Here is a 14,340-nt window from a genome sequence, read left to right on the forward strand (position 1 = left end):
TATACTTTATATATAAATATATATTAAAGAACTTCTCTTATTTAATCATATATTTGCCACATTTACCATTTACACATCGTGTGTCTGTGGATGACAGATAATAATGACCACAGTCAGATGATTGAAAGCAGCGTATTTTATTAGGTGAAAAACAACGTTTACAAAATTCAATCAAATAAATCCACAATTACAAATACATAATTACCAGTAATTAATAACATTTACTTTTAAATAAAATCAGGCAAAATTAGCGTCTTAACTAAATGCAAAATACAAAATAGAATTCGTGGGCTTCGCAGTGAAGCACAAACCAGAATAAATAAGCATACAGGTTTTGTTTGAATTCCTACATTTGTCAAATAAACTATGCCTATGCTCAGCATGTTTGTTTTCTTCAACCAACAGGCTGCACACTAACCAGAATAATACTCAGATACAAACTGTGACCAAACAGGATGTAGTCTGGCTGAACTGAGGCAGCATCTGAAATGTGTGTTTTAGAAAATTAAAATGAATTTCCTGGGAGATATTCTTGTGGAGGAGGCGGCGAGGACAAGGTGGGAATTGAGAACATTTTGTTTTGTTCAGGTATGTTGATCGACGGCGTCTCACTCAAATCTATAAAAAGACAGACAGACAGTTGATATTAAGCCAAATATTAAAACAATTGCAAACCCTTCAACCAGGCAATGTTTCCAAAGTTTTGTTCAGGCTTATATTTCCACACCGTTCAGTCTTCTGGGAGTCTAAATTTCCTAAATTACCTTCATCAGCTCTTTTGTCTTGAGATAGAGAAACGTCTTCCTCCTCATCTGGGCCCAAGTCCTCAATCAGGACCTTGGAAAGGGCCTCTCTGCCTTGTGACTCTATGTAGAGGCTCTCCACCTGGGAAGGAGCTGCGGGAGGATCAGCGGCTGCAGCTGTAACAGGGACTTGGGTCAGGAATGGCATTGGAACAGCATCTGGAGCTGGAGCCGAATCTTGAACAGCGACTTTGCTGGGAGAGGGAGCAGGAACTGAGGGTGACAAAAGGGCTGGAGTTGTCAGAGTAGGAGCGAAGACGGGGCTTTGGACAGATCCAAACACTGGCAGAAGAGCGGGGGCCGCGAGGACAGATGCCGGTTGTGAGTCAAAAGCAAGCAAGGGGGATAGAGTGCCTGGGATGACCTCAGCAGGTTCGGGCACCACCACAACTGCAGGAGCTTCCTGAGGCACTGCTGCCTCTTCCTGAATGACTGATATCCCAGGGGTGGGTTCGGTCTTCCTGGGCCGCCCTCTCTTCTTTGTGCCACTCTCAGCCCTTGGTCTTTTCCTCTGGCTCTCCACTCTGAAAGAGTACAACAATTGTAATCAACCTCAACAACAGTGGATGTTGATACAGCTCTTTGTGATACCTTTGCAAAGCTAATAGTACAAAGTCCTTGACCTGGATCTGGGGCGTCAATAGAAACACCAGAGCAACCTTTGGTTTCTCTTGCTCCACATTCAATATAAAGCAGAGGGTTGATAAGCACCTGATAATGATTTTACATTGTGAAGTACAGTGTTTTATAATGCAAGTTTTGTTAATAAAGCCTTACTAAACCTTCCCAACTGACGCTACAATTTAAATTTTTACTCTCCATTGCATTAAAACAATTATTTACTGTATCATTACACTCGTATATAAGTACATGAATTTGTCTGTAATGCTTAACCTATGATGGTAACTCCAAGTGAACAGCTGCAAATGTAGGTCACTGCACTAACAGTGCTTTTCCATAAATTTACCCCAAAACCCACTGGTTAGTTTCCTTCTCTTCTGCTTCAGCCTTTCTCTTCCTGAGGAGGTCCCTGTCCCGCAATCGGCGACGGATCCCACCTATAAAACAGAAACACATGCAGAGAAACCATTCAAACAAGGGCAGTATAAAAATCAAAGATATGCAGAGCAGCAGTTTTTTTATGCATGACTGGCAAATGTCAGTGACTGATGGCATATAAAGATGCGGTTTACAGACATTTTTTCTTCCAGCTACACACAAGCAAGTCTTTGAAACATTGAAACATTTCCACTCTGAGGTTAAAAATACAATGACACAGATAGACTAAACTTGTCTCTCATTTGTAGAAAAGCAGATTAAAATATTTCAATGTCTGAGTTGACCTTAAGACACCAAATGCAAATGAATAACTGGCTCACTCAACTTTCTAGTGTGGAAATACTCAAGTATAGTCAACTGTTTAAGTACTCAATTTCAAAAGAAGAGGAGAAATTTGAAAAGTTACCTTGGTCCTCGTTCGGATTTTTATATTCCGACTCTTGTTGCAACGTCTCCTCCATTCTGAGTCCTGCTATGAATGAATGCAACTCATTGACGGCGGGCGAGCACAGAAAAGAAGACAGAATAACTTCTGACTGTTTTCTATTCCCACCCCTAAATGAATTATCTGGTTAACCATTACCATAGTGCTGGAAGAGTTCTTGCAGCTTCGGTCTTATCATATTTGTAAAGCTGGAGGAGTTGGCAAAGCAATGACAGAGAAAAAAAGAAAAAGACTAGAGCAAGTTGTGTGTGGGCAATGTGTGATAGGGACAAAATATGTATGTGGTAAAGGAGGAAATACATACATACAGAAGTAGGCTATTAGACTCAAAAGTAAAGCAAAAATCATTTGTGTGAAATGCTGTCTTAATCAAACTAGTATGGAAAATAAAAATGACTCTTCTGTTATGTGTTTACGTGCAAGCCAGCAGCTCATAGTAAAGCTAAATGTTGCTGTTGCTTAGCAATGGCAAAAGTATACTTTGACTGAATTTAGACAATTATTCAATGTCTAAATGAGCCTAATATTGTTGGAGGGCACAAAACAATTTGTGTTAAATGAAGTTCTGAATATGATATATATATGAATATTTCAAAGCCCTACATGTTGCTTTCTGCATAAATAATAATAGTCATCAACAAACACTAAAAACAGTTTTTATTCATGCTAAATCTGTCTTTTTCTAATAGAACAACGCTTTATAAAGTACTCTGGGTAGACCACTATGTTGAACAGCCATTAGATCAAGCAAGAAATCCTGTCTTCGACTGGAGTAGGGGGGCATACTCATCTTATCTCACAGACGGAGAGCTGCGCAGTTGGGGTGTGTTCTCAATCTTCTCACAGCACATTGAGCCCTGATGTGTGTGTTTGAGCCACTCAGAGAAAGAAGCTGTCCAACAGAGTAAATAACACTCAACTGCCAATTGCCTCCAGCTCTGTCGGGGGATATGTTAAGGGTCTCTTGGTTAAATTCACTGACTGTCTGTATTGAAGAAGCAGCTTTGCAATTCACACACACTTTCTAAATGACTGTCTGGTTCATGTAGAACATTCTTTATGGATTAACTTATGGGTGCAAGCAGGTTGCTGAGGAAAGTATGCTACTTCACCTGTTTTGTTCAGGGTGGATTTCAATTCAAAAACATCATCTTGCAAGGCCATACAATGGTATGTATCATAACCTCCTTCTCTGGTTTACACTGACTGAGATGAACAAACTGTCCCATTGCTAAATTCGAACAAAAACTGACACAGATAATCACACATTCAGACTACCATGAACATTTAAGACAACCACCAGCACCTCCTGTATCAATGTGGATTTCCAGCTGGTCAGAAGACCACAGGCTGCGCACAGTTAACTGATAAAAGTCAAACTTAGGACTCCTTCCCAGTATGCACATCTTTCCAAATGAAAGATTATTATCAGCATTACTGTTACAGCCAAAAACAGAAAAGACTGTCACTCACTCACACTCCCCCCTACTGTTGCACAATGAAACTCAAATTTGAGGAATGTCAAAGAAGATGTTACAGTGCCATCTTCTGGTGTACCTTTTCAACTACCAAACACTGATTTAAAAACTGTTACATTCTGTACAAATATTCTGTACATACAGCTTTAACAAGACCAGAGATGAAATGAGGATAATGTGCATTGAACAGTGTATACACAGCATTATAGCCTGGATCCTGGATTTGAGTTATGTTTAATATATATTGTTTAACTTTTTTTTTTTTAAATCCATATTTTGACCAAAAATCCAGAATGTCATCACTGATTCATATTTTAGTTCATAAAAATCAACTAGTCATACTCAGTAGACTTCTTGAGGACTCCGGTGTCTCAGGAAGTAAAGGGGGGTGGGGTTGGAGGGGGTGCCCTACTCTCCACATGCATATACAATGCTCTCTTTACTGCAAACCAAACACACCCCTCCTTTCTCCAAACGGTGTCCAAACGGTTAAAAGAATCTGGCATTTCTGAACCAAAAGCACAACACAATTTATCCATTATGCAGTTTATTGATCAAAAGTGTCACAAGAATTTACAATCACATCATTTACTCAGCTACTATGTACAATATGCATTTGCCAAACAAAGGAGATGGGTTTGCTATGGTGGGCAACAGGTTCGAGTTTTTCAAAGGAGGAATTCTTTATTATTTTAGGTATTTGCGTTACATACACGTTGAATATGAAGCAATAACAATATAACGTTAAATATATCAAACGTGGACATGTTTTCAAGCTATGAAACTTTATTAAGTTGGGCACATAAACAAAAGTTCACCGTATGACCTACTTTATCGGCGCCTAATTGGTTGAATACTATTTTTGAGAGAACTGTACACATGTATGCTGCAGTCCTAATTTAATAAAAACGACTTTACACACAAAATGCTCGTGTCTTCACTAAACACGGTACAGTAGTTTCCTTGCAGAAATAAATTGCACCATGGCACTGTTTCGGGGCAGCGTCATGTTTTGTGACTGCAATGCCTTTATGGAGGCGATGGGCGTTTCTGGACGCAGATGGCGCTGTTGAGCATATATTTTGTTTCAGTCCCGTTTCCCTCCATGGTTTCTCCTCTCTCCGACTAACTTAGCGTTTGGCTCAGTTCATTATACAGTCCTATATTCTCCCTCCATTAGGGCATCTCTGCCTTTGGACTGAAGATCCCACCAAAACCCAAGAGAGAAAAGTTTAACTTTCATAGGGCAAGATGGACATGAAAAAGAGGATCCACTTGGAGCTAAGAAACAGGACACCGTCTGATGTGAGTCGTGCTTTTTAAAACCAACCCTTAGTTTTCTGGCTAGCCTTTGCTAGCCAGCTTGCTACTTTTTTGCTTTGCGAGTGACCTGTGTGGCTAACGTAATGGTGACCACATGGGCTTTAGATTATGTTTCTCGTTTATAATAGGGCGGAAAACACTCGCACAACAAGCTTAATCCTTTATACTGTTCTGGATTGGGCGTATAGGGGCAACGAGACGAGAAAAGCTATATTCAATCGTTACTTTGAAACGGCGATTCCTCAGCTTGCTGGCATTATTGCAGTGCTTTAACCGTTTCGCAGCCTCCTTGGTCAGTGGTGCACACACGATTCGGCTCGACTCCACCGTTGTAGCACAATTAGTAAACTTCTTTTTACGCTGATATATTAGGAAATTTGCCCCCTGCGCCGCGTTTGGCATTCACAGAGTGGTATATTTTATACAGACCTTGGAAGCCATGTTTGCTGCTAGCATAACTGCTAAAATGGGGCGCTTTTTCATATATTACAAATGCTCTTTACAACTCCATGATGTTAGTGCAAAAATTGAGTTTTGGTAACATGTAAACGGGCCGTCGCCGATCACGAGTTATGTCTTGAAATTTCTATAGAGTACGTTAATATCAAATGGCCAGATTCAGCAGCGACAACAAAAAACAGTCACTTGATTCACGAGTCATCCATACCATGACCATTTAACGTTAAGCCACTGTTACTCTAACCTTAGCCAGTTGATATTTACACAAATAATAACAAATGAGACAACTATTCCTGTAATCGTTATTTGTTTAAAACCATGTTTAAGCTGTTGCGATTCGTAAGTTTTAAAAGGGAGTGTGCAGCAGTTAATTCCCTAAAATAGGTTACACACTTGTATAGCAGCTACGTTACCCTTTCATGTCGTTGCATCCACTCGTCTAAACATTGCATACTTATTAAATGGAGTCTGGTGATCAGATGATTCCGAGTCAGAATCATTCAGACAGCAGCCACCTAACTTAGTATTTTTGTTCCCGCCATATTACCCCCTTCGCTACACTGGTCAAAGACAACAAAATATATCCCATTGTAAACTGTAAACATCAAACACGCCGATCTTTCATCCAGTAATTGTAATTTAAGCTAAACTTGACGTTGTTTGCAACTAAACGGATCGATTTGTTGGGCAACGGCTTCATTAACCGAGCCAGCCTGCTTGAATGACACGGAGATCCGGCGCACCGCGCTTGATGAGTGGGCAGCCAAAAACTCGACAGTCGGCGTTTCCTCTCGACTCATGCATGAAATAAAACTAATTTAACATCGAAAAATAACTTGTATAATGTATAAGTAACGATAATTACTCTTTATAAACAGCATTTTCGCCATTGAAGTGTTCAGAGAACTGCATACTGTATCTCAGGAATCGCCATGTTGTCATTCTGTCGTCTTTGAAGCTCTGGGAGAAAGGAACTGTCTCCATCTTTGTTTTTACTAAATTTCCGTTCTCAATATATTTCCTTCGCCACTTCGACCTGAAAACGATGTAGTACCCTGTAACAAACTGGCAATATCGGTCGTTCGCTCGACGACAAAGAATATTCCTCTTCCCCAATGAAAGCTGGTTTTACGAAAAAAAGAAAATCTTTACTAAGGGTGTATTCGCAATCCTTTCCGTTGCTGTTGGGTTGGCTAATGGCGGGCAGACAGACCTCTGTAGCTGCTCCTCTACTGCACGGCAGCGTTTAAAAGGGGCAATGGCTAGCCTGTAGCAAGCTAGCTCACAAAAATCATTGCATTTGTCATTAGTGAGTGACTGCATCAGCAGGCCATGGGAAGCTACTGCTTTGCTCTTCCTCGTTTCAAAGAAATCAATCCATTAACTGTCGTGTCCGGAGAAATTAAGCACACAAGGACACAAAGTGTTTTTAGATGGAGACACAGTATCCATGTCGGTGTTTTACTTGAGAAACCGTGATCTTTGACGTTTGACAACAACTTTTTTTGCAACGTTTTTGTCTAACTGAATTGCGCAACCAGTGTTAGCTTTAACTGACTCAAAGTAACTCCGCCTTCAGACTTGTTTTTCTAATATTTTACAGCAACTACAAAACGCCTTTTAAGTATTTTACACAAAGTAAAGGGCCATTTTGCTAAACAACAACATCCCCTATTAAACACGCTGTGGTTATGTTGTTTGCCAGCTCGTTTCCTCGATGATTTTGTTTACAAAAATTACATTGTTTTGTTTCAGAAAAGAGAGTTTGTAAAATATTTTGTAATATTATGAATTTGCTTTGTTTCAGAATAAATTGTAATTATGGATCCACAATAAGTACAGTTTCACTAAATGCTTAAAACACATTACATTTTTTAATGTGATATTATTCTTTTCTGTATTCCAGGTACGAGAACTTGTCCTTGACAATTGTCGATCAGTTGAAGGAAAAATTGAAGGCCTCACAGCTGAGTTTGTCAACCTGGAGTTCCTCAGTTTGATAAACGTTGGCTTAATCTCAGTCTCCAACCTGCCAAAACTAGGAAAACTCAAAAAGGTAAAAAAGATGTTCCACCTTCGTACCTCCATGTAAAAGCTGAATTGTGACAAGTGTCGACTGGAATAATATTCCCTTCTACCATCTTTCAGCTGGAGTTGAGTGACAACAGAATCAGTGGCGGTCTTGATGTTTTAGCAGAGAAACTACCCAACCTCACACATCTAAACCTGAGTGGCAACAAATTGAAAGACATCAGCACGTTGGAACCGTTGGTATGTATTTGCAAATTTGTTAGAAGCAACGCTCCCCATACATACTTATTTGCATGCCTATAAAACGTGTATGTTTAGTCTTAGGTCAGTGCAGACATTGTCCTTTTTGTTGTCTTATCTCATGTTAATGTAAAATGTATTGTAAATAGACATGGTCATTTTAATATTTCTCCAGCTTGTTATGCATGCAGCTGCATTAATTATTAGCTGTTATTACTCAACCCACAGCATACAAATAACATACATTTCTAATTTCAGTTTCTGTATATTAGGATATAAATATTCAAACTATCTGTTGTTACACACATCATAGACTGGAACTGACCCTGGAAAAAGTTAATGAGAAATCCTCCTTATCAATTGCACATGTATTTAATACCCACTTATATGCACTTAAAATAATTATTGGAAATTCATGTAAGAACAAGAATGTATAGGGGTCCTTTGAACAAACTGCATAAAGGATTCTTATATTTAGTGGTGCAAAAAATTGTATGTATTTTGTGATCAAGTAGATTTTCTGGAAATTCAGTTGAGAAACTTAAACTTGATAGATAAAAAAAGACAGATGAAAAGGTGTTCTTGTCTAATCCAGTATCTGATAAATCAAGGTAGTTCATCACATTGGTGGGAAATTCTTCTAAACCCATCATTGCCACACAGTGTCCTAATACAACCAGAGATATTAAACAGCCAACTCTGTATAAATGGTATATCTACTGTGTCTTATGGTACATAATCACCCAACCTCATGCACAGTATACACAAATTGGCATTTAGCAGTTCAGCAGTTCAGCAGCAGTTTCTCACCTCAGCACTTCACTGCATTTGATCCACAGAAAAAGCTGGATAACCTGAAGAGTTTGGACCTGTTCAACTGTGAAGTGACAAACCTGAATGACTACAGAGAGAGTGTGTTCAAGCTTCTGCCCCAGCTCACCTATCTGGATGGTTATGACATGGAGGACAGGGAAGCCTCTGACTCTGACGGAGAGGTGGACGGAGACGGCGTAGATGATGACGAAGATGAAGGTAAGAAGTTCTTCCCAATACCTCAGAGATGGCTCTGGTTTTCCTGCTGAAATGATAATCCTTTAGTTCACAATAGCTGGGAAGATTTATTTGTGGATGCAGTTTGTCAATTTCTGCTGCCAAATAGAGTTTGAGAATAATGAACTGCTAATTAATATGAGAATACAGTTTAACCTCACCGTGGCTTCCTGTCTGCTTTGATTTTCATTCACACAATTTAATTTACTGTCTCTCACTTTGAACATGTAGTTTTTATGTTGGACTTAGCCTGGACTGTTGGCTACTGCATGATTCCACTTTGTTTGTGGTTGACTGGTTGTCTTTACTTTTGTATGGCAGAGGGAGAGGAGGAGGAAGATGAGGACGGAGAGGAGGAAGACTTTGATGAGGAAGAGGAGGATGAGGAAGATGAAGAGGAGGTAGAAGGAGAAGAGGATGATGATGAAGTCAGCGGAGAAGATGAGGTAAACAAAAAAATAAAAGCCTGATGGAGATTATTTGGCTGAACATTTTCTTGCAAGGAGTTCAGATGCATTGTTTCTTTAACTTGCAAATGTTTGTTTGCCAAGGAGGAAGATTTCGGTCAGGATGGGGAAGTGGATGAAGAAGACGAAGATGAAGATGAAGATGACGACGGTATGTACCCAGAGCACCTCAAAAACATATTTCAACACAGTAAATTACTATTGTAAATACAACACAGCACTCCCTCGATCTCTTTTCATACTGCAGCTTCAGGAGTATGAAGTACAAGGAAACATCACAGATTTTTCACAGATTGTGTTGGACAGAATTATTTTTCCATATTAAAAAGGCACAGAACTGTCACTGGAATGAGCATTACAGACTAGAATCCATTGATAGGCAAAACAAAGTGACTGTACGTACAATTTACTAACTCGGAAAGTATATTAAGTTACTCCTTAAGAAAAATCTTTGTATGAATTCATGAGCCTTTATTCTCCCTTTCTTCCTATTTGTGGATACGCTCAACTACTAAAAGTGAAATCAGCAAAATAATTCTACACACTGTCAAACTGCCTTTTTGTTTATTGTGTTATTACAGTGTGGTGTGAGTGGGCAAAGGTCAGTAGTCAAATGTACTTAAGCTGCAGTTAATCAGTTTTGGAAACAAAGCAGTTTCCCTATTAATGGGAAGGCAGGATGGCCTTGTAGGGGCAGTCTCCTTCAGGTTTAAAATTTTATTTGTACATAATCTGCAGATGTAAATAAAAGTGTGCATAGAATGTTGAATCCATGTACATATATGGACACCCTGGCGAACTTGAGTAATAAAAACTTGGTATCAAGAATAATATGACACCTGCTGGCGGTCCTGTTTACTTGAGGAAGCTCGATGCAGGAGAGTCCAAAAAGTTCACAGGGCCTTATCAAGTGGCTGCTATAGTGATTACCCACTATTAACCAATTGATAACTTAACTAAAATAAGACATTATACTTGATCAATTACAAGTGAAAAACAGTTAATTATAAGATTTAAAAAAAAAAACTAGTTTGTGAGTGTAAAATATCTGAGCTGGTTAAATCCCAAAAAAATGTAAATACTGACGATACATATCTGACACTGTTTATTTTGAGCTCCTAACTGTGTAACAGTATAACATGCAGGGACAGCAAAACATGATAGTGACCATTCTTAAACACTGCCCACTCCCCCCAAGGTCCCACTAGAGGATGTCTTTGATAATACAGAAAGATTTAAGTTGTTTATATTAGTTAACACTTAATGAATGTTAAAAATCATTGTATTTGTAAGATATGTAACAGATACAGACTAGAATATTATATGTAGACTGTAAAACTCCAGCATGCTGTGATTACTGCATGACTAAAGGGCTAGACTGAGTCTGGTTGTTGTTTTGGTGCCTGTTCGTGGTCTTGGCACCCCTGACACCACATGACACAGATTTCCTCTCTGCCCCCAGAAGCAGAAACTGGCAAAGGCGAGAAGAGAAAGCGAGACCCAGAGGATGAGGACGACGACGACGACGATGAAGACGACGATTAAGAGCAAAACTGAAAACGAGAGCCTACCGAATTACCTTTCCTCCCCCCACGAACCCGAACGTCCGCCCTCCTACAACTCGCGCCGCCTTTGTAATCCACGTCTACCCCCCCAGCTCTGAGCTCTTTTTAATGGGGCAAGACTGTACCGGATGGGTGGGCCAAGTGGAGCTGCCCCGCTTTTTTTCTCCCACCCCCCCCATGGAAGTGAGAGCCACCCAACACCCTCCACCTCACCCACCCCACGGCCCCCGAGGTTCTCAGGCAGCCCAGCACTCAGCATTCCACAATTTCACTGTTGATCCCTCTTTATGTATTCCCGTGTGAGGACTTTGGGACTGGTATCTAGTTTTGGGTCTGTGCTTTTAATATTTTGTTGGATGAATTATTTTTTGTTGTTGGGTTTATTATTTCTCTTATTTTTTTTGTCTCTTTTATTTTTTTTTTCTGTTCCTTATTTTTTCCCAATAAAATTATTGCTATAGCAGCTGTGCAACCAGCGAGCCATGATTTTTAGTGTGGCCGCCTGTTGCACAAATCAAGGTTGTAGCTACATTTTTACTTTCTGTATGACAAAAAAACAACTTTGTAAATAAAATGTTAACATTTTGTGCTTTTCTCTCGTCCTGCCTTGCTTTTCTAGTGAAAAAAAGATAACGTAAAGGGATGAAATGATGGCCGTATGGTCAGTTTTTGTCTCATGTTCTCTTCATTGATGGTGACTGTAGACAGTCCACAAAAAAGACTGTCTCGTCTTAAAAGATTGGTTTTGATTTTTTTTTTTTTGAGTCTATCTTGATACAATACTCACATGCCAATTTGTATGTGGAAAAAGCTATTAGTTGCTGTACCCATTACTCCTCTTCATACTTACCATGATGAGATTTTCCTTTTCTAGTGAGTCTAATGTAAGAAATGGGGGACAAAATTCAGTTCACCTGTAGGTGATACTCTGCGAGGCCTTCTCAGTTAGTTAAATCAAGTGTGTATCTTCCAAAGTCATACTTTTTAGTATGAAATTCCCTTTGTTTTTAGACTAACTTTGGAAGATTCCCACTTGATTTGGCTCAGACTGCCAAAGTCTCATATTAGCTTTGGCTAAATGCGTTTTTGCACAGAACGAGGAATGTGTATTTTGTCCCACATCTCTTACATTGGACTTGAAGTAGGAAGGGATCACTTCACCATGGAAAGGAAAAATGAGCACAGCAGTGGTTCCCAACCACTTTTTGACAAAGCAATGTCTTAACTATGGACCCCTCATCACAGGCTGCATGTGTCTATGAGCTGTGAGCAGTCAGGTCTTTCCTGGTTGTTTCAAATGAATAACTTTTATAGGGCGGAAGAGGCAAATTTGTTGAGGATTTTACAAGAAGAAAAGAGAAAAAATAAATTTTGTATATAGCAAAAATATGGTATGTGTTTTCTTCTTTCCTATCTTGTTAATCAATTAATAACCCTTTTATCTTGTGACTTGTTCGGGGTCCTGACCCCCAAGTTGGGAACAAATAATTCACAGCGACCATTAACTTCAAATGCACATATGGGCATGTGAGTGTTGTTTCAGGACAGACTGAGTTTTCCTACTGTTGTGTAGCCTACAGCGTACAATACATGTAGTCATTTTTCACTTTACAGAAACAGTAATGTTACCCTGAGACAGAGAGCGAGAGCACTGGTCCGTAACGCCTTTATTTTTAACATTAGGACCAGCAATAGCAACTAAACTGCATTACTGTGTTTTTGAGGAACAATAATTTGTTTTTAAAAAGGGTTTATGGCTGCTGATCTTCTCCAGGCTGCTGCTGCTTTTAGAGCCCATTTTTGAATTTTAACTACAAGCCAGGCAATTGTACAGATGAAAAATGTTGGCTGTCCACATGTTGCAGCCTCAGAGACTCCAAATAGTCAACAGTTAACTGAGGAAGTAGCAGGTAACACTGACGTTTTTGTAACAAAAACTTAAATATTAATGTGCTTGTGCAATTGAGTGAAATGTTTTTCACCTCAATCTATTGTTTAGGGTAGGACAATATTCTGCTCTGTTAGAGAAGAGACAAACGGATTTCCCAGAAAATTTTAATTATATTTCATGTGATTAATATATATTTTTTTACACGTTTTAGAAACAATATTAAAGAAACATGATAAAATCTTTTCAAATACATTTAAGAGACAATTTAAAGACATCCCAGTAACTGCATTAAAATGCATCCAGACCAGGCACAGTGAGGCTCATATGAACCCAGCAACAACCCTTTAATGAAATGGTTTATTAAATCAGACATGTTCAGACAGTGAATGCTACAGTTGACTCTGCAGCTACATTATTGCTCCAGTATACCGTAAGAGACTGTCAGTGTGTGCATGCTTTAATACCGAGAGGTCTCTGGAATGGATCGATGTTGTTCTCATTTGGCTTGTTGAGTTGAAGTCTTTATTCCGAGGACTTGGTATTGGCCACATTCATAAGTTTTAGCACAGCAAAGAAATCATCACTGTACCACAACATCCAGATGATTCATTCATAAGATAACTCGGGAGAATTTTGTGAACAGCACGAAAAGGATTTATGAAGAAACAACTTTCCTTTTCCACTCCACTCTGCTTATTGTTAATAATTCATACTAATGCACAACATGTGAATATTGAAATTATACTGTATTTGAACAATTGAGCCACTGATTGAGACAGGGTGGTACACCACAAAAATCAAAAGATATAAGTGGGTATTTGTTGATCTAGCTGGCAGTGAAGTCATTATTTTGTGTTCTTTGTGTTGTACCGTAGCTTTAAAATCATTTCACCAAAACTACAAATACTGAATCAAATCATTTATCAATTTAAAGGGGTACTCCAGCTATTTAGTATCGCACTTCATGAAGCTGTTGAACTCATCAGAATCGATGCTGACCAATTAGCCGATAAGTTGATTGACAGAAAATGAATCAGCAACTATTTTGATCATCGATTCATCGTTATGACAGTTCATACCTAAAGTCCAAAAAGTCACTGGTTCCACCTTGTAAATTGTTGATTTGCTGTGGTTTTCTTAGTTGAATATCTTTGGATTTTGGGCAAAACAAGACACTTGAAGATGTCACACCTTGAACTCAGCTCAATTGATGATTTAAATAATCGTAATATATATAAATATAAATTAAACAATCATTTGTGAAATCATTTAAGAAATTATTAAAACTCAAAACGTTATTTCATCAACATTAATTTGGTAGCAGTTGTTGAGCTTGCTTGCTTAAGAGAGGCAGGAGGTACGTGATTGGCTGCAAGGTGAGTTCAGCTATTATGAAAATGAATGAGGACATAACATTCCATAATAATAATCATTTCTTCAATTATTTCACAAGTTGTTTGTGTATTTATATATTTTACACAGTTTATTCATATGATTATTGATTTCATTGTCTTTTTTATTTATTTAAT

The 14,340-nt window shown here is 38.8% G+C and overlaps 2 protein-coding genes across 21 annotated transcripts; one reads left to right on the forward strand and one right to left on the reverse strand.

The window, feature by feature from the left end:
- Positions 1–168: 168 nt before the first annotated feature.
- hemgn (hemogen) lies at positions 169–2,402 on the reverse strand. Of its 2 annotated transcripts, none has more exons than XM_070923499.1 (4): positions 2,269–2,402; positions 1,783–1,861; positions 765–1,327; positions 169–618 (listed from the first exon to the last, which is right to left on the reverse strand). In XM_070923499.1, exons 1-4 carry the CDS (start codon positions 2,321–2,323, stop codon positions 506–508), a joined length of 810 nt encoding a protein of 269 aa, XP_070779600.1. In that variant the 5' UTR covers positions 2,324–2,402; the 3' UTR covers positions 169–505. The 2 variants fall into 2 exon arrangements, with proteins under 2 accessions (XP_070779600.1, XP_070779590.1); XM_070923489.1 differs by having other exon boundaries at positions 1,771–1,861.
- Positions 2,403–4,893: 2,491 nt separating this feature from the next.
- anp32b (acidic (leucine-rich) nuclear phosphoprotein 32 family, member B) lies at positions 4,894–11,047 on the forward strand. Of its 19 annotated transcripts, none has more exons than XM_070918076.1 (7): positions 4,894–5,090; positions 7,474–7,623; positions 7,716–7,838; positions 8,678–8,870; positions 9,210–9,334; positions 9,440–9,506; positions 10,818–11,047. In XM_070918076.1, exons 1-7 carry the CDS (start codon positions 5,037–5,039, stop codon positions 10,898–10,900), a joined length of 795 nt encoding a protein of 264 aa, XP_070774177.1. In that variant the 5' UTR covers positions 4,894–5,036; the 3' UTR covers positions 10,901–11,047. The 19 variants fall into 19 exon arrangements, 18 of the variants coding, with proteins under 18 accessions (XP_070774177.1, XP_070774186.1, XP_070774199.1 ...); XM_070918085.1 differs by having other exon boundaries at positions 10,821–11,047; XM_070918098.1 differs by having other exon boundaries at positions 10,836–11,047.
- Positions 11,048–14,340: the final 3,293 nt, after the last annotated feature.

Source organism: Enoplosus armatus, chromosome 2, assembly GCF_043641665.1.
Source record: "Enoplosus armatus isolate fEnoArm2 chromosome 2, fEnoArm2.hap1, whole genome shotgun sequence".
In the NCBI taxonomy this organism is placed as follows: domain Eukaryota; kingdom Metazoa; phylum Chordata; class Actinopteri; order Centrarchiformes; family Enoplosidae; genus Enoplosus; species Enoplosus armatus.